This window comes from Oncorhynchus mykiss, chromosome 11, assembly GCF_013265735.2.
Source record: "Oncorhynchus mykiss isolate Arlee chromosome 11, USDA_OmykA_1.1, whole genome shotgun sequence".
In the NCBI taxonomy this organism is placed as follows: Eukaryota; Metazoa; Chordata; class Actinopteri; order Salmoniformes; family Salmonidae; genus Oncorhynchus; species Oncorhynchus mykiss.
This window is the reverse complement of record NC_048575.1, coordinates 10646174-10666173: the sequence shown is the minus strand read 5'-3', so window position 1 is coordinate 10666173 and position 20000 is coordinate 10646174. Positions and strand designations below refer to the sequence as shown.

General features: G+C 44.5%; 1 protein-coding gene across 6 annotated transcripts; it reads left to right on the top strand.

Annotated features, from left to right (window-relative positions):
- Positions 1 to 1049: 1049 nt before the first annotated feature.
- LOC110535253 (serine/threonine-protein phosphatase 4 regulatory subunit 1) lies at positions 1050 to 19700 on the top strand. 6 transcript variants are annotated; one of them, XM_036934826.1, is made up of 20 exons: positions 1130 to 1159; positions 1304 to 1348; positions 2451 to 2522; positions 2626 to 2710; positions 2811 to 2917; positions 4494 to 4636; positions 4869 to 5015; positions 5402 to 5509; positions 5823 to 5888; positions 6246 to 6404; positions 6936 to 7060; positions 7187 to 7977; positions 10672 to 10832; positions 10924 to 11205; positions 12034 to 12195; positions 12454 to 12554; positions 12775 to 12895; positions 15146 to 15274; positions 18446 to 18587; positions 18878 to 19700. In XM_036934826.1, the coding sequence occupies exons 4-20, from the start codon at positions 2652 to 2654 to the stop codon at positions 19039 to 19041; spliced, it is 2967 nt and encodes a 988-aa protein (XP_036790721.1). In that variant the 5' UTR covers positions 1130 to 1159; positions 1304 to 1348; positions 2451 to 2522; positions 2626 to 2651; the 3' UTR covers positions 19042 to 19700. The 6 variants fall into 6 exon arrangements, with proteins under 6 accessions (XP_036790717.1, XP_036790719.1, XP_036790722.1 ...); XM_036934822.1 differs by lacking the exon at positions 2451 to 2522 and having other exon boundaries at positions 1050 to 1159; positions 2575 to 2710; XM_036934823.1 differs by lacking the exon at positions 2451 to 2522 and having other exon boundaries at positions 1061 to 1159.
- Positions 19701 to 20000: the final 300 nt, after the last annotated feature.

Genomic DNA, 20000 nt, shown 5'->3' with positions numbered 1-20000 from the left:
AGCAACATAAATATTCTCAAATACATTTGGCCCAATAGAAACGTGTTCCTTTTCAGAGGGTGCCTACAGAGCCAAAATATACAGTTTTCAGAGTTTTATTTAGCTTAAAAAAAAAACCTAAGCTAATAAATGAACAGTGCTGACTAGTCTCAAATGCATGAATGGCACTGTATATTATTTTTTACATGTGTAGGAAAAACATTACATTGTGTTTTAGGTACGCTTATCCACAACTATAACCATATAATTACAAATAGTGACTAAGACACTACAAACTTCTCCAAGCATGCCAGTAGCCATCAAAGGTGAGCATTTTTCCACTGAAGTCGGCTAAGACGTCGAATTGCAGTCAGGTCAAGACCTTGGAGAGGACAACAGGCATTCAGACGAGCTTCCCTGACATGGTTTCTGACAGTTTGTGCAGAAATTCTTCCCGTTGTGCAAACCCACAGTTTCATCAGCTGTCAGGGTGGCTGGTCTCAGATGAGCCCTCAGGTCAAGAAGCCAGGACCGGTCTGCGGTTGTGAGGCCAGTTGGAAGTACTGCCAAATTCTCAAAACAACGTTGGAGGTGGCTTATGGTAGAGAAATTGACATTAGATTGTTTGGCAACAGCTCTGGTAGACATTCCTGCAGTGCTCCAGCAAAACTTGAGACATCTGTGGCATCGTGTTGTGTGACAAAACGGCACATTTTAGAGTGGCCTTTAACTGTCCTCAGCACAAGGTGCACCTGTGTAATTATTATACTGTTTAATCAGCTTCTTGATATGCCACACCAGTCAGGTGGATGGATTATCTTGGCAAAGGAGAAATTCTCACAGAGATGTAAACAAATTTGTGCACAACATTTGATAGAAATATGCTTTTTGTGCTTATGGAAAATGTCTGTGATGTTTTATTTCAGCTCATGAAACATGGGACCAACACTTTACAATTTGCGTTTATATTTAAGTTCAGTATAATTAATATTAAACAAATAATTGGGCGTTGTACTTTACTATCAACCGTAACGCCTCTTGGTGGGGTGGTGATTTCTTCACCGATTTTATACTATCCGGACCGCTCGTTCATTTGTAACGGCAGTTCCTGTATTCTCCCTCCAGTTGTTACCGCATCTGTACAGACCGCTTTAAATGTAGGACCAGGACAAGATGGCGGGTACGTAGTCTATTTACGCTAGCTTCGGGAAAATGCACAATTCCGTCCCATTTTTTTAACAGTTTCGAGTGAAAGTCGATACAGCAGAACAATTTAGTAATAGATTGAGTATCTTTTGATTCCGTTTTTGGTTGTTTTTAACAGATATATCTTTACTCCAAGAGGATTCCCAGGAGGAGTTGGACGGATGTAAGTTTGTCCCTGTGTTTTCAGTGTTGGAAATTGCTAGCTAGCCGTGCAATGCATGCGATGATTGCCTTGTCGGCTCTCTGGAGTTCACGGGTCTGTGTGGGCCTTGGGTAGACGAGTTGGACTGTCCCCTTTCTTTGCAACTTACTTAACTTCTTCGATGTGTAGTGAGTTCTATTCACATCCTACATTTTTTTTTAAATGCTCTCAAAACTAGTTTCGCAAAAGCTAACACTCACGCGCTAGTCTCTCCGATAGCCAAGCAGCCAGCTAGCCTCTCCGATAGCCAAGCAGCCAGCTAGCCTCTCCGATAGCCAAGCAGCCAGCTAGCCTCTCCGATAGCCAAGCAGCCAGCTAGCCTATCCGATAGCCAAGCAGAGTAACCACTGCATTACATTTGATTATGATCGTCTCGCTTCCTTCGCTAACTAGGTTCCCAACCTAATACATCAAGCTTGCATGCAGGATTGTTAACCTAGCTAGGTCAGCTAGCTAGCTACCACCCATAGCGGAGGGAGGTTTCTGTTACATCAGATATGGAACCCAGTTAAGCCCTACGACTATAGCCTGACACTTCCTGAACTGGACTATTAGGCTTGCTAGTCTTTGAAGCCAATCTAAATTAATATGATATAACAACTAGTAGGGTATCTATTTTCTATTACTATCCAGTATGCATATTAGACAATTTGGTGACTGATAAATTGTAGCGAAAGTGGGAAGTTTATACACCTAGCCTGGCTATTGTGCAATAACTGGGATTTGCAGTTACCATACACTGTACAAGCTAGGTATTTATGTTGCAATATGATAGATTGCTTTGTTTCAGTCGTGCATTTTGCAACATACCCATACCATTGCGAGAACAGTCATGCAACAAGTCCACCTACAGATCACTACCATCATCCTACAGATCACTACCATCATCCTACAGATCACTACCATCATCCTATAGATCCCCACCTGCTTGTATACTATGTGTATTCACTGTATTTCAAGGACTTCTTCATATGTTTATTTCTCCAAATCTGTCATTTTCACTTTTGCACTTTTTTCCCCCCCTTGGACTGCATTCTCCTAACCACTGTTGATATGCTAATAGATTTAGCATTGGGGCCAAGCTTCTGCCACAACTGCATGTCACCTCATCACTGTCCCTCACCGGCCTGACTGGGTACGTGGTGGTGGGTGCCTCTCATGCACAATATTCCCAATGTCTCTAATAGTTGGTGTGGATGACTACAGCTCAGAGTCTGACGTCATTATTATACCTTCAGCCTTGGATTTTGTATCGCAAGATGAGATGCTGACTCCTCTTGGAAGATTGGATAAATACGTCGCTAGTGAAAATATTTTTAACAGGTACATGTCCAATGGAATGTTATTAAAACTCACACTTTTTTGAAGACTTTTTTTTGTTGTTGAGAATATTTAAAATATCATATTTTATTATGACTTCCAGACAGATGGTGGCACGAAGTTTGTTGGACACACTAAAAGCAGTGAGTGAGGATGAGAGGGACTGTATCGGCGTCTTGGAGAGAGTGGGTCGACTTGCTGATGACTCGGGTAAGACCCCATCTGTTTATAAGGGGCGTTTGTTTCATATTTAACGACTGACTGTAGTGAAAACTGTCTGTTGTGTATATGAACTGGCTGTGTGTGTCTGCATGCTCTGGACATGCCCTTATTTCTGTCAAGAAGTAGTCTGTCTGTTCTCTTGGCTGGCCACTAGTGCAGAGGAGAGAGACCCATGAGTGTTTTTGATGGAGGGATGTAGTTAACTGCACCTAGATGCCATTTCATACAGGTGAAAAGTTTGTCTGAGTTTTCCAGCCAGTCCCAGTTTGCTCCCTTGGCCCTGTAAGGTGCAGGTAGGCTAAAGGTGTCAGCATGCTTCAGTTCAGCTCGCATACTCCCTTAAAATACCTTAACTTGAAAAACGAGGTAAATCGGCAATAGTGGTGATTGTCCATTTTGAGATGCTGTAGCCAGTATACACTTCCTCAAAATAGTCTGAAGTAATCTAAGACAACTCAAAAAATCTGTAATTCATTTGGACGTTCTTGCCGAAGAGCTCTTAGTCACACAATTTTACATCTAAGATGTTTGGTGCATATTTTTCAATGAAAAAAAATTGCATAAAAATGAGTCGTCCCTCGATGAATGACAGCCGTTATTGAAATTTCTCTACTTTTGACCAATCACCAACGAAGGAGCGTAGACTTCGGGCTCTGAATTTTGACTTGCTTCCATTAAAAAAAGTGTACCTGAACAGCCCCACAAAAATGTTTGTCCAAAACGAACAAACTTAACAAAATGTCATAAAATATACACAAACTCTACTGAACTGTTTTGTCTGGGAAGCGTGCGGATACCTTTAAGGAATATAGAGGAAGTTGCATCACTGCTTATACATATCCAGTAGGGATTAGAAAATATATTGGGATTTGGGCATTTATTAGTTGGGATAACTAATAACTAATAAGTTATCCCAACTAAAAAAAAAATGTGTGCAATGGTCAGGTCTCTGTAGTTCTCTGAATGCAGTAGCCTAGCAGTGTCCTTGTAAGTGCAGGGCATGTCTTTCAGTGTAATGCAGTAGCCCTGCATAATGGTGCAGGCATACATTAGAGCAGCAACCAGTTCCCTTGACCCTGGAGTAAACTGACCATAGAGGATCTTAGTCAGTCAGTGGGTATGTATTTTAAACAACTACATCAAAATAAAAATAAACTGTTTTCCCTTAGCACACCCAGCGTATGTGATGCTTCGGGGACATTCTGGCCCCGCCTGGTAAAACAGAGTTTCAAAATGCACCGTCCATCAGCATCCTTCTCACAGCGATTTTATATTAGTGCGTCTTTAAAATATAGGCTTAACTAAATTCACACCTGAAGTTAAGACAATCTTAACTGTGTTTATGCAAACAATTTCTTTGGACAAATGATATCCTCCTCTGGTCCCAGGGCATCCAGCCAGGTGTCAGTCATTGTTGAACACTTGTGCTGCTGTCGATGATGAGACCAGGCCCCTTTTTTGTCATTGAAGACATTTGATCTTCAGGCTTTATTGACCCCCTTTTTCTACTGTCCTTAAAATAAAAAAGTGTTTTTTTTAAAATGTCTGACCTTTCTCTTTTCAGAGCCCTCTGTAAGAGCAGAACTAATGGAGCAAGTTCCTCACATCGCCATTTTCTGTCAGGAGAACAGACCTTCCATTCCGTTTGCCTTCTCTAAGTACTTGCTACCGATCGTGGTGAGATACCTGGCTGACCAGAACAACCAGGTAAGGGAGGCGTGTGATAAGAATTCATTACATTCTCCTCTTCTTTTTTTGTTGTTGTATTGTTCAACATACTTTGTTCTGTTTTTTTTTTAATTGCCTCTCGCTCGCTTTCTCTAGCCATTGGCACTTGTTAGTTAAAACATCTATTCAGCGACAATAAATTAAGCTCATAGATGTTATTCTACCTAATGTTATTAATAGCGTCTGTATAATGATTGTGATATCTCGCCAGGTCAGGAAGACCAGCCAGGCGGCCCTGCTGGTGTTGCTGGAGCAGGAGCTGATTGAGAGAGGGGACATTGAGACCCTGGTGTGCCCCGTTCTGGTGGACCTGACCGCCCCCGACAGCAACGACGACGTCAAGACGGAAGCCATGGCCGTGAGTCACGTGACCAATGAGATGCCTGAAATGGCACCCTATTCCCTATAAAGTGCACTACTAAGTAGCTTTGTTGGTCAAAAGTGGTGTAATACATATGAGAATAGAAGGTGCAGTAGTGTGGAGACGGTGGTCAGGGAACATGACCCACACAACATTATGACATCATCAGGCAGCTACTGTGCCACGATTTTAGATATGATCATATCAAATGCAAAAAGTAGAATAAGGTTGACCCCCTTTTGTTTTTATTTACCATAGCTGTGATTTCCAGAAGCAGGCTGCAGCCAGCATTCAAATTAATGTTTGCCCTTTTGCGGATAGTGCAAGCCAAGGGTATTTCCTGACGGACGGTGTATTTTGACACTCTGTTTTTGTGGCTGTAGATCATCTGTAAGATGGCCCCCATGGTAGGCAAGGACATCACCGAGCGCCTCTTCCTGCCCCGCTTCTGTGAGATGTGCTGCGACTGCAGGATGTTCCACGTGCGCAAGGTCAGTAGAGACTAAACTAGGGTTGTGTTCATAAGGCACCAAACAAACAAAAATGGACTGAAATAGGAGGGACTAGCTGGACTTGGCACGTGTTTTTTTTTCTCCCTTTTAGTCCCCCTGTTAACATTTTTAAATGTATTTTGTTGTGCCTTAATGAACACGACCCTGGATTAGATCACCCCCAAGCAGTGGCTATACACTCAAAGCAGACTTTCTCAACTTTTCAGCTTTTTTTTGTTTAACATATTGTTAAATCTGCTTGGGGTTGGAGTCATTGTTTTTAGATGAGGTCATTTTTGTGTGTTTGTGGCAGGTTTGCGCTGCAAACTTTGGCGACATTTGCAGTGTTGTTGGAGGAGAGGCAACAGAGGAACTCCTGGTACGTGTTGACTTCTTTTGGTTTCATTCTTTCTCAGCCAACTGACTTGCTAACTTTGTTTGCTTTCAGCGACACACCAAGGTTTACTTAAAAGAGTCATCTAAAAGCCAGAAGTTTCTGTTGCACATGCCGTTCCCAACTGCCACTTTTCTAACACTTTCTCTGAATTCTCAGCATATTGTTCTCTGTGTTGTGACATTGAGATTGTAACGGGTGAAACATTGATGTCCTCTCTCTCCTCAGTAGCTCGGCTTTGTGTGACGATGAAACGGCATTCTAAGCTCTGACTGAAACACTTTTTTTTTTTTTTTACTTTTCATCTCGCTCTCTCCCCCACCTCTCTCCTTTCCTGCCCAGTTGCCCCGCTTTTTCCAGCTCTGCTCGGACAACGTGTGGGGGGTGAGGAAGGCCTGCGCTGAGTGCTTCATGACTGTTTCCTCGTCCACCTCGCAGGAAGTGCGCAGGACCAAGCTATCGTCGCTCTTCATCAGCCTCATCAGTGACCCCTCCCGATGGGTGAGCACCGTGCAGAAATTTTGATCAACCCACATCGTAAATGGAAACTAATTACTTAAGCATAGGCATTAAACATTGACCTGCTGGGGCCAGAGTTCTACTCTTAATCCTCTAGGTATTTTGCTGTTAAGGGAACTAACTTGTCCACTGTATCTCAGTTGGGAGAGTATGGCACTTGCAACGCCAGGGTTGTGGGTTTGATTCCCATGTGGGACCAGTAAGAACAAATATGAAATTAAAGTGTATGCACTCACTGCGCTCTGGATAAGAGCTTCTGCAAAATGTAAAATTAAACTAACTTTTTAGAGTAAGTACATTTCCTTTTTACTGCAGGGCCTGTGGGTAGTAGGTAGCCCACTTCGGGGAACATTCACTTGACATATTTTACCAGGATGTCTGAGAGGCCAACTTCCTTATTTGAATGCACAACTTGGCTACTTCTCTTTACAAGAGTGTCTGCTAAATGACTGTAGAGTAATTGACATGTCATACTTGTTTGTTCCTTGACCTCTGTCTCTCTTACTGTGTCAGGTGCGTCAGGCTGCCTTCCAGTCGCTTGGCCAGTTCATCTCCACGTTCGCCAGCCCCAACAGTGTGGGCCAGTACTTCAGAGAGGGGGAGGAGGGCGAGTGCAACTGTGTCCACTCACAGAACAGGTGCAGCCATTTTGGGCATCTAAAAGGGAATATTGATTTGAATGGTTTTCTTTCAGTGAAGGAAATACACCGGGCTTGTATTGTACTGCTTGTTTGTAACATGCTTCCTCTCTCTCTCTCCCCCAGTATTGAAGAGAAACCACTGAACCTGGACACTACAGACCCTTCCCTCAGCACTAACACGGATGACTCTCAGAGGCGGGGGGATGACTCTCCTGTACGCACAAATGGCAACCACGTAGAGGGTTGTCTACAACAGGACTGCATTTCCAACCATGCCCAGGGGGACCACAGCGAGGGGGAGGATGGGGGGTTTTGCCGGACAGAGGAGGAGATGGGTGTAATGGACGTGGCAGAGCAGGGGGGTGGGGAGCAGACGGCGGAGGCTTTGGCGGATGCCCTGGACGGTCCCGAGTGCCTCTGTGGGAAGGAGGCTTCCTCGCTCGCCCCCAACTCGGACCCCTCGGAGAAGGAGGGAGACTCTACCAGCACAGCAGGGGCTCAGGAAGAGGAGGAAGCCCCTTCAGTGGCTACTGAGAGCACTAAGAACGAGCCACAGCCACATGAGAAACGCACAACCTGTAACGAGAAGGACGACTCACCAGCAGACGTATTGGCTCCCTCATCCTTCTCCCTCCCTGAACCAGCAGAGGAGGAGTCCCCCTACGTCAGTCCTCAGGACAATATCCCCGAGCAGGAGCTCTACAACTCCTTCCACTTCTGGAGGTTGCCCATCGCTGAGATGGACCTGGACATGGAGCTGCTCCAGCAGGGGGAGAGTGTCCCGGAGGAGCCCCCCTGCTACGTCTCCTCCAGTCAGGGCAAGGCTAAAGCCTCGGCCCCAGTCCTGGATAGGAAACAGCTGGAAGAGCTGATCGAAAACCTGGAGCCTCATATTGATGACCCCGACGTGAAAGGTGAGCTGTGCTGTGTGTAAAGCTGTAGCTTGACCTCCCTGTCAGCAGTCTACACTCTACTGCTGAGATCACGAGAAGCTGCTTACTTCAATACCATACGTAGAAATGTAACTCAATAAGAGGTGGTTATTTTGGTAACTGTTGCAATTCATGGTTGTGCAGCCATTCATATAGGGACAGTGGCTCAGTGTATCGGCTGAATGCAATTATATTGTAAGAGAAGTTGTCATGGAGGGTGAATTCCCTCAGGTTATAAATAGACTAATCCTTAACCAGAGCAAGCAGTGAAATTCAATACATTGTTTTTGAATTATTAACATTCCTCTGCTGTGATTGGACGGAAGAAGCTCTTTCACAGGTAGTGCTCTGAGCCGAACCCTATAGGCCAATGGTGTGAGAGGCTAGCCTTTGAGACCAGTCCACTGTGTTTTTGGTGGAATTGAAACCCCTTAATGTCGCATGTGAGGCTAGCAGCCTGCTGGCACCTGGCCATTTCACACAATAGAAACCGGAAGTCATATTTGGGCCGATTTGAAAGAGAGGGGTAAAATAGAAAACCGGGAGAGGTGTGGTGTGGCCTATAATGTTACAAATGGCACAATGAAAGGAAGAGGCGTTGTCGGAGGATCCCCGAAAGCACTAGAAAGAAACTTCAAACTAAAGCAGTTTCTCGCTAAACAGTTTTTTCCTTCAATCTTCGTTTTATGTGCAAGCCTCGTCTGCCTATAGATGCAATCCTATCATGCTGCATGTAATGAACTCGGGTAGTCTAGGCCAGGGATGGACAACTCCTGTCCTCAGGGGCCAGAGTTCTGTAACACTGCCCTGCCATCCCTAGCAAACACAGCTGATTTTAAACTAATTACATTCCAAATTGAGTCGTTGATTATTGGAGTCAGGTGTGTTGACTGAGGCACTAATCAGACCCCTGAGGACTGGAGTTACCCTGGGTTAGACCTATACTACAGAACTCTGCTGTGTTCCAGTACTGTTTGTTTCTAAAATGGGTCACATGAATTTAATGATCTGTCACTGAGTACGGTTACATGCACACAATAATGCGATTTTTATTGTAGGTAGTCAGATTAATATAGTCACTCTGAAAAATGCAGAAAATGTTAATTTTTATTTTTTCAATAAAATAAATAAGGGGTGGATCAGCTTAATATTGTGGAATGTTGCTTCCAATGTAATTGTCTGCATCATTTCCAATCCCCCATATTTTTTGTATATATATAATATATAAAATCTATCCATACATACCTATATAGACATACATACTTTTTTAAAGAATATACCTTTATTATTATTCCCCGTAAAGCCTTCCACCGATCCCCCAATTGGAGTAAACTAATAAACACTTCTGCTTTTACCTTCAATTTATACATCTTATACACATTTTACAGACAGTCTACTTTACAATAGTTCTCTCTTATTTGTTCTTAGTCCTTCCTCTATTTCTGATGTTCACCCTCTATTTGTAACTGTGCTATTTCACAAAAGTTCTGAACCTGTAGACATTTTACAGACCCTGTGTGTTCTACATGTTTTATCTTGTTATTAGTCCCACCCTTCAGCTCCACTCAACCCCTCCCATCTGTCTCTCAACATCATCCATTTTGGATTTCTATTTGCCATATATTTTTCAACTGTGCTGTGATGCTTCCCAAAATAATTGAACCTTCCTATTCTCATAGCTTCTACAGATTGTAATTATTTTTTTGTTTGTTGCTAAAACTGTTATTATATTATTGATTGATTGACTATGGCTTTTCAAGTCACCCAGTATTACTATCTGCAGCATTAGTTCTAGGCAAATGTTGCAATTCTTCAGCCATTCCTGGACCTGTGACCAAAAACTAGCTACATATGGACAATACCAAAATAAATCTAATGACTCTGTATCCCCCATATAATTAACATTCTATTAGTTGCAAGAATTTTGTATAGTAATTTTAAATTGAAAAATTAGAAGTTTTGAATCCGGCGTTTTGCGTATCAATTCATAAACCATGTGCCATGGAATGGGTACATCAAATCTCTTCCCAACTATTTTGCAATTTATATGGCACATCTGTCAGCCGACATACAAGTTCCTTACTTTTCCCTTTCTACTTGCCTCTTCTATTTTTGTGGTAATGCTGCAATTGGTTGTCTGCTCTACCCAAAATTACATCTCCTGTTCAGGAGATGCACTGAAGCACAATGACTGACTCTGCTTAGCCTTGACAGATTTACAATCTGCTCTTCCTCGTCTATAAAGATGAGCCCCTTGTCGGTGATTAGGGCCAGTGCAGTGGCTCCTTTCCTTGGTTTTGAGTGATCTGTTGTTGTGAAGAGGGCCGGCTGTAAGCCCAGACAAGGGCTCCCTGTTGTGCATATGGCACAAAGAACGCTTGTTTGACAATGACACGTGCGCACACACACAGACCTCGATGGGCTGTTTTATACACTCACGGTAATGGTGTCACAATAAGGAGGAATAGGTCTCCTAGACGCTTCAGGTATATCATAGAATGAGCACAGGCTAGGTATTAGCAATATGGTAGTTTCTCTAGGCTCAAGTTGTATTGTTTGGCAATAATACAGGTTACCCCTTGGGCATTGTTTCTGAACAAGTGAACATGGTGACAGCAATGTGGAACTCACCTGCTCATCCATGCCCCCCCCCCCCCCCCCCCCCCCTTCCTGCAGCACAAGTGGATGTCCTGACAGCTGCTCTGAGAGCCACGACCATGGACTCTCACCTAGAGGATGCCTTCCTGGAGCCCCGGGACAGCCAGGGGGGAAACCACTACGACAACCCCTTTGGAGTGCACCAGATGCCCCTTTTAGGACACCATTCAGACATGGAGGTGAGGGGGTGGAATGGTGTCACACCTATAGAGAGAAATGAACTGTAGGGTTGTCATGTTTGACCTGTGATTAATCCCGGTGTCCGTGTAGAGGCGAAACTCCACCCTGCAGATGCACCATGGCGATGACTCTGAGCTGAGCGATAGCAGCTTCAGTCCAGAGGACGAGAAGAAATCCAAGCATCAGGACGTGATTCCTCAGGCCCTGCTAGACCAGTACCTGTCCATGACGGACCCTTCCAGAGCTCAAACGGTGGACATGGAGATCGCCAAGCACTGTGCCTACAGCCTGCCTGGTGTGGCCATGACCCTGGGCAGACAGAACTGGCACTGTCTCAGGGACACCTATGAGACCCTGGCCTCTGACATGCAGGTGTGTCTACGCTCTGCTTCTGTCTTGGCTACATCTCACTGACACCTTCTGTCAATTGTACTGTAAATGTTTTTGAGGAAAAATACGGGTTTTCTCTTCAGAAGTTGTTTTTGACCCCCCCCCCCCGTTCCATTTCAACCTCTAAACACTCACCACCATGGAACACATGCACTAGAACACCGACTTTGTGGAACGTTTAGGTAGCTCTGGATTGTGTACAACTGGCATGCCTCGCTCACTTGTAGCGTACGCTCTAATCGTGACGCATGCATCTACACGTTCCACAACGTCGCGACCTCCTGAATGTGCCCCCATGGTTAGTATGTAGCCTAGCAGTGTGGCTCTCTCACTGTGGTCTATTTCCTCCTCCCCTGCCAGCTGGTTGTTGTCAGGGAGGGTGCTTTGACAGACTGGACCTAGACTGGAGCAGGTGTGCTGTTCTTTCTGGTCCTCCTCAAGCACCTTTTTATTGTGATTCTCCAAGCCCAATGTGTGGTTCCTTGGCTTTCCAAATGCAGTCCTCCAAAAACAAACTTTTATCCTCTCACCTTTCAGTTGTCAACCCCAAAGTTTGCCTGCCTGAAAGGAATGAAATTTTGCCCTAGGCACGACAGCTGAAGGGCTTGACACTATTGGCTCTAGTGAGACTCTCAAACCCCCCCCCCAAAAAAAAAATCAGTGAGTTGGAAGCCTGAGGACTGGAGTTGGCTCGCAATGTGATGTCTCCGGTGCTGTCTCCCCCTGGCCGCGCCCTTTCTCCCACTTTTATACACGCCCTCTAACGTCACTGGGTCTTCCTGGGCTCTAATGTCTCTCTCCCTTCTCCAGTGGAAGGTGCGTCGGACGTTGGCCTTCTCCATCCACGAGCTGGCCCTGATCCTGGGCGACCAGCTGACGGCTGCGGACCTGGTGCCTGTCTTCAATGGCTTCCTCAAGGACCTGGATGAGGTGCGGGTAGGGGTCCTCAAACACCTCTACCACTTTCTTAAGGTCAGCCGGCACCTCTTTCTTTGGCACTCGCATCCAATAAGAGAAGACTTGATCAATATTTTAAAATAATACGAATAGAAATGATCATTAGAATGGATGGGTTACCTTTTTATTGTGTTGTCACGATGAATTGACTGCAGCTCATAATGGTTCATATTTCCCATAGTGATGATAGGATCCAGGCACACCTGCTGTGTCTTCTGTGCTGCAGTGTGGTCGCAGGGGATCAACCTCCTTTCTCGCTCCCTCTCCCTCTAGCTGCTGCACCAGGACACCCGACGTAAATACCTGTACCAGCTCCAGGAGTTCCTGGTCACAGACAACAGCCGCAACTGGCGCTTCCGATCAGAGCTGGCAGAGTAGGTTCTACCCTGTTACCACACTTCATGTAATCCATTTATTTCCCGTGACCTTAGTTGTCTCACACCATTAGTAGCCAGAGAAGTAGCCCGACGTAGTGACGTTCCTGTACTGTATGGGTGAGGGAGTTAAACATAGAAGTAGCTTTTCCAAGATGTCTGTTTTGGTGACATTAGGTTCTATGGGTCAGGGTAATCTGTATCTCCTCTGTGTTCTCAGACAGCTGGTGTTGTTACTGGAGCTGTACAGTGGTCAGGATGTGTATGACTACCTTCGACCCCTGGCCTTCAGCCTGTGTCTGGACAGAGTGTCTTCTGTACGCTGGACCTCCTACAAACTGGTACGTCACAGCCAGCGACACCCCAGTCCCCCCCCCCCGACACGGTCACGGCCAGCGACACCCCAGTCCCCCCCCGACACGGTCACGGCCAGCGACACCCCAGTCCCCCCCCCCCCCCCCGACACGGTCACGGCCAGCGACACCCCAGTCCCCCCCCCCCCCCCGACACGGTCACGGCCAGCGACACCCCAGTCCCCCCCCCCCCCCCCCCCGACACGGTCACGGCCAGCGACACCCCAGCCCCCCCCCCCGACACGGTCACGGCCAGCGACACCCCAGTCCCCCCCCCCCCCGACACGGTCACGGCCAGCGACGTCCCCCCCCCCCCCGACACGGTCACGGCCAGCGACACCCCAGTCCCCCCCCCCGACACGGTCACGGCCAGCGACACCCCAGTCCCCCCCCCCGACACGGTCACGGCCAGCGACACCCCAGTCCCCCCCCCCCCCGACACGGTCACGGCCAGCGACACCCCAGTCCCCCCCCCGACACGGTCACGGCCTTCCTGATGTTTTTCTTTACCAGTAGACCTTTTTGTCTTAGTTTGAACACACCTATACATTCAAGGGTTGTTCTTTATTTTTACTATTTTCTATAATAGTAAAGACAAACTAACCAAGAAAGTGTTAAACAAATCAAAATATATTTTAGGTTCTTCAAAGTAGTCACCCTTTGCCTTTTGATGATAGCTTTGCACACTCTTGGTGTTCTCTCAACCAGTTTCACCTGGAATGCTTTTCCAACAGTCCTGAAGGAGTTCCCACTTACGGTGAGCACTTGTTGGTTGCTTTTCCTTAACTCTGCTGTCCAACTCACACCAAACCATCTCAATTGGGATGAGGTTGGGTGTTTGTGGAGACCAGGTCATCAGATGCAGCTCTCCATCACTCTTCGTCAAATAGCCCTTACACAGCCTCACAATCTCAAATTTGAACTCATCAGACCAAAAGACTGATTTCCACCGGTCTAATGTCCATTGCTCGTGTTTTTTGGCCCAAGCAAGTCTCTTCTTATTGGTGTCCTTTAGTAGTGGTTTCTTTGCAGCAATTCGACCATGAAGGCCTGATTCACTCAGTCTCCTGAACAGTTGATGTCTGTTACTTGAACTCTGAAGCATTTATTTGGGCTACAATTTCTGAGGCTGGTAACTCTAATGAACTTATCCTCTGCAGCAGAAGTAACTCTGGGTCTTCCTTTCCTGTGGCGGTCCTCGTGAGAGCCACTTTCATCATAGAGCTTGATGGTTATTGTGACTGCACTTGAAGAAACTTTCAAAGTTCTTAATTTTCCGCATTGACTGACATTCATGTCTTCAAGTAGTGATGGACTGTCGTTTCTCTTTACTTATTTGAGCTGTTCTTGCCATAATATGGGCGTGGTCTTTTACCAAATAGCCATGTCTTCTGTATACCACACCTGTATCTTGTCACAACACAACTGATTGGCTCAAATAAAGAAAAAGCCTTGAATGAGTAGGTGTGTCCAAACTTTTGACAGATACTGTGTGTGTGTACATACACTACGGTTCAAAAGTTTGGGGTCACTTAGAAATGTCCTTGTTTTTGAAAGAAAAACACTTTTTTTTTTGTCCATTTTTAAAATAACATAAAATTGATCATAAATACAGTGTAGACATTGTTAATATTGTAAATTACTATTGTTGCTGGAAACGGCTGTTTTTTTACAAAAAAATAAATAATGGAATGTGTACAGAGGCCCATTATCAGCAACCATCACTCCTGTGTTCCAATGGCACGTTCTGTTAGCTAATCCAGGTTGATCAATTTTTAAAAGGCTAATTGATCATTAGAAAACCCTTTTGCATCTAGTAGTATAGTAGTATTTTGTAATGTTACACCACCACATCCTTGGTAACTATTTCTCCCTCCCTACCATTTCTACATATCTAGAACATTTCTCATGTTTTGCTCAACATACAGAGCAGGGCGACGTCCTGCTTACAGACATCAGCAACAACACAATTCAAGTCTGCTAAAGATGGCCGCTATTGTCTCTTCCCAATATTAGCCTTTCACTGAGGCATGCCCAGATCGGGAAGAGATCATGGTAGTAGTTTAGCGATCACTCGGCACAAAAATAAAACCACTATTCCGTTCAAGACGTCACCCCTCTGTATGATGTCATATTACTGAGCCCATCTTTTGAGTTCTCTGGGCTTCTTTTACCCAGAATTTGATGCAAATGTTCATACACGAAAAGGAATACATAATATTTATTGTATATTGTTAGGTGAGTGAGATCATCAGGAAGGTGGCGTCGTGCCAGGCGCTGCTGGCAGACTTCCTGAGTGAGCTGGTAGAGAAGTTCTGCCACTCCCCCAAGTGGTCGGGACGACAGGCCTTCGCTTTCATCTGTCAGGTGAGGACATCTTTTTCATGTTCATGGTTAGGCTTCGGCGGTATACTGTGTATATACTGGGGTATTTGGAACTAGGTGGTTTTTCAACTCCATCAATACTGTTAACCATCTTTAAGTTTGTTTAGAAGTTATTTGTAGCTACTTTTTAAGTAAATACCTGCAGTCAACTTGCGCAATACGTTAAGAAATAAAGCACATTGTGCTGTTCCTTTCACCCGTCTCATTATGAAGCTTACCGGTAGTCCCCAGTCACATGTTTGCTTACACACAACGATGAGTCTGCCAGCAGAGCCTTGTGAGTCACTCACTGTTGTGCAGCGCACACCAGGTGATCTAGTTACAGTATGGAATTCATAACTAAATGTTTACCAGCTAGATATCTTACAACTATTCAGTGAACTGTCTAAAGTGTGCTAAATGCTCTGCGGTGGTGTATTTGGTTTGCTAATTTAGCTTCTTGCGACATCAAGCTTCTCTTGGTAACAGTGGAGTCCCCTCCTGGATCAATAGCCTTGCGGTCTAATATTTGTTTTGTATGTGCAGCAAAGTGTGAGTAGCATTTTTGTGTTACTTGTATAAATTTGCTCTGGGATGTCTGTCCTGCAAATAGTTTGTCAGACTTTATAAAATGTTCCCAATTTGCTCGTTAGCATTTGCTATGGGATTTGGCATGTATGCTTTATTTAACCAGAGTAAAGCCCATTGAGACCATTTCTATTTTTACTTGTTAGCATTACTATTACTAACATTTGGATTAAAGGGATTTGACAATAGTGCCCCTTGTGTTCAGTGCCAGTATTACTAAATATCCCGGGATGGCACAAGGTCGGTATGACAACCGCCCAAGCCTATTCATCGTTCTTCTTCTCTTGTCATCTCCTGACCTATACCACACCAATAATCATCCAATAGGCATAACCAAATAAACAAAGTCAATTCTGTCTGAACTACTTTACTTTCTTCCCTTTAGAGTGGTGTATGTTTACGATCCTAGAAAATGCCTTGGGCTGTTTTTATTTCTCATAGGGTAAGGTAATGTCAGCAGTGTTTTGCACGGTCGCTGACAGGATATCTGCCATGGTTTTTTTGTAATAGTATTTTCATTGGAATTTCACAATGTTCTCCAACATTAAGAGCTACAGTAACAAAGGTATATAAAATAAGAATAAAAAAGAACTAACAGACAAATTAAACACAATTTCAGTTTAAATAAAGGAATTAGGTCCAACACATGGTACGTACAGTGTAATCCTGAGACAAGTCATCTACCACTAAGTCAATCCTTGCAGCGTAATGGCTGATAAATCAGGTTTTAGGTAATTCAAATCAGGTTCCCACACTTAGTAGAACTGATCTGTTTTAGAATGTAATGTACATGTCAGATTTTCCAATGGAACCCATTCAAATAGCATCTCATGCCAATCCTTTAATAGAAGGGACCTTGTCATTAATCCACTTTAAGAGGATGTTTTTCCTCACTGTGATGGTAAGGATGTTGTAAAGCCTCATCTTTGCCACCGACGTAACATGCCTATTGGGGAGAACTAACGTCAAAGAAATTGGGTCCAATTCTAGGTCGTCGCCCCCCCCCCCCCCCCCCCCCCTGAACATTAGACCAGTACCTTTTTTGTAGTTTGTTTATGGTCCCGTTCCAATGTGTTAGGGTGCCTGTATCAGTTTTACGTTTTAGACACGGAGGAGGATGAGGGGCTGAAAGCATGTCTGATTTGGGGATGTATGCAACCTGTGTATTATTCTTAATCGGATTGCTCTCTGGTACGATTACTAGATAATGTTTTGCATCTCTCCAAATGTCCTCCCACATCCTTGTCAATAGTAATAGAAAATAACCCCCCCCCCCCCCCCCCCCCCCCCCCCGTGTGTCAACAGTTTAAAAAGGACCTTAAAGCATCATAATAAATGTAGACATTTTCCTTTGTCATTTTTTTTCACTGACAAACACATCAGGGTTGCTTATCAAGGTGGTGCTCTTCAAAAAATGTCTTACTTGGAGAAAGTCCTGCTCAACCGTCTCCACAAATTACAAAATATTTTCAGCAAATTAAAACGTTTTGTCTGCCTATGCCCTTATTAAGCCAAATGTTAGCCAGCAATCCAGGTACAAAAACATCTAGGTGGTTAAGAGCAGAGGTTAGTTTGGGCTTTCCTAAAAAACATTGAACTGACCGCCATGCTTTGAGTGAATTAAGTGTAATGGGATTATTGCAGTAATCTTTTATAGATTTTGAAGCTTCTGAAAAATACAAGATCTTGGAAGACTTTTTCAAAATCCTCATAGCTAACAAAATAGAGGAGTTCTCATTATATAACATAAGTGGGCACACCACTGATATCCAAGTCTCCAATAGAATCTGGCAATATTGCCATCTGAAGTCTTGCCTTGTGTTTACTCCATATGAACGAACTTAACCAGCCATTCATGGCTCTGATTACCTTATTGTACCGTAAGACTGAGAATTTGGATTGGGTAAAGTAGTCTAGGTAAAATGTTAATTTTCAAGAGGTATATTCTACCCATCCATGAAATCAGAAGAGTTGCAGCGCTCTGGATCCTATCTTATTGTGTCAAATAAGGGAACAAAATTGTCTTTGTACATTTTGCTAGAATCGAGGAATTCTGAATTATACCCAGATGCATTGAACTTGGAGACTATTTTTGAAAGGAAAGGGAGGGGTAAGACTACCAAGTGACATAGTCTCTGATCTAGTGAAGCTAATCTTGTAGCCTGAGAATACACTGAATAATTCAAGAATATTAACAAGAGGTGTAATTTGAAGTCTCGGGGCTAAAGATGAATATCAAAACATTGTCAGCTGCCAAGGATTTTTTAATTACGGTTTTTAATTGAGGTCCGTTTTTATTTGAAGAGCCTTTTTAGTTTCCCCACCCTCATATTACACAGTGGACTAAGTTGCTATGGTAGCTATGAGGACACTGCTTTCAACGGGCCACTTGACATTGTCCTCAACATTTTATTTGATAACATGAGTGGCACCATTCTCTGTCCCACAATGTCTATTGTGTTGGAGGACAATGAGATCATGATGACTGAGTGGTCAAGTGTGTTAACGCACAAACACAACAGAATCACACTTCCCCCAATCCATCTCTGAAACACACACACCATCCTCCCTCTCTCTTTCTGTCAGCTGGCGATTGAGGATGACTGTGTGTCGTTGGAGCAGTTCTCGGAGCATCTGCTGGCCCCTTTGTTACAGCTGGCCTCTGACCCCGTGGCCAACGTCAGGGTGCTGCTGGCCAAGACCATCCGTCAGAGCCTGCTGGAGAGAGGTACGTACACACACACACACCTGCTCCTCTGACCAATTCCATAGTTAGGCCTAGGAAACAAGCAATTATGGCTTCATTTGTTATTATAAAAATTAATCGTATTTATAAAATAAAGTACCTAAACTGTACTCACACAATGCATAGTGAAATTGTCTGGATGGTGTCAGTATATAGCTATGCCATTATTAATCCCCAATAAGGAAACATGACAAAGTGACTTCTCCATATATCGTCAGCTTAACTGCAGTTGAACCCTGGTCACATCGGTCCTCTTCCTGTTGTCCCTGCAGAGTACTTCCTGCATTCTGCCAACTCCCACCAGGAGGCGCTAGAGCAGACACTGGTGGCCCTGCAGATGGACCTGGACAAGGACGTCAAATACTTTGCCAGCGTGCATCCTGGGAGCACTCGGCTTAGCGAGGACGCCATGAGCACCACCTCCTCCACCTACTGAGCCCAGAGCACCCCTCGCCCCTCTAAACACACACAGGACTTGAGGAGGAATCAATACAACTCCAATCAACACAACAGATTAATTTAGTGCTTTGATTTGTTTATATTTTTTTGCCACAGAAGCCTTAAGTGTCTTCCTTAAACTGGAAAATACTTGAATGTCCGGAGTGGATTCAGTGACTAACAAAACAAATGGGGGGGGGGGGGGGGGGGGGGTGATGAGGGGACGCATGGGGACCGGCGCTAATAAGGACCATTCCCCCCCCGTCAGTACCTCCCCTTCCCGCTCTCTTTCTATCGCTCTCATCCTCCTGAGACTTAGCGGAAAAGCCAGTATCTCACAAGCTTTATCGAACCACACAGCAGGACGACTGTCTCTAACTCAAACCGTTTAAACGGTGTAATGTTTCTGTGATTGCTTTTTCTTATTGATACTGTATAAATGACTCCTATGCTGCATATATAAAAAAAAACTAAAAAAAATGTCTGTACCATCACAGCCTTCTTCTGTGGACGTAGCACGTCTTCTCCTCCTAGGCTCCTGCCTCCATTGTTTTAACTCTCTAGTGCAGCACATTGTTGTACCCATAGACAGAGGGCCTCCCCCTGGCAGGCAGGGGTTCCTGTTTAATGAGAAATAAATGTATTTTTTATTATGGATGTCCGTTTTGCGGTGTTTTTTTAAGTAGGCGGAGAGATATCCAATTGTAAAAGGTCAGCACACTTGAAACGTGGTATTTAACCTGAGAATAAAATACTGCGCCCCCCCCCCCCCCCCCCTCCCGCTGTTATACCCTATTCTGTACATATCTCCAGCAACTTCTCCATTTTGATCAATGATCATGTATTGTGATACCACCCCCCCCCCTTGTTTTACCTGTCGCAACATTAAATAAAAAAGCAGGCACAAATTTGTAGGTGTATTTTGTTTGTGTTGGAGGGGGTCTTTGGAACACATGT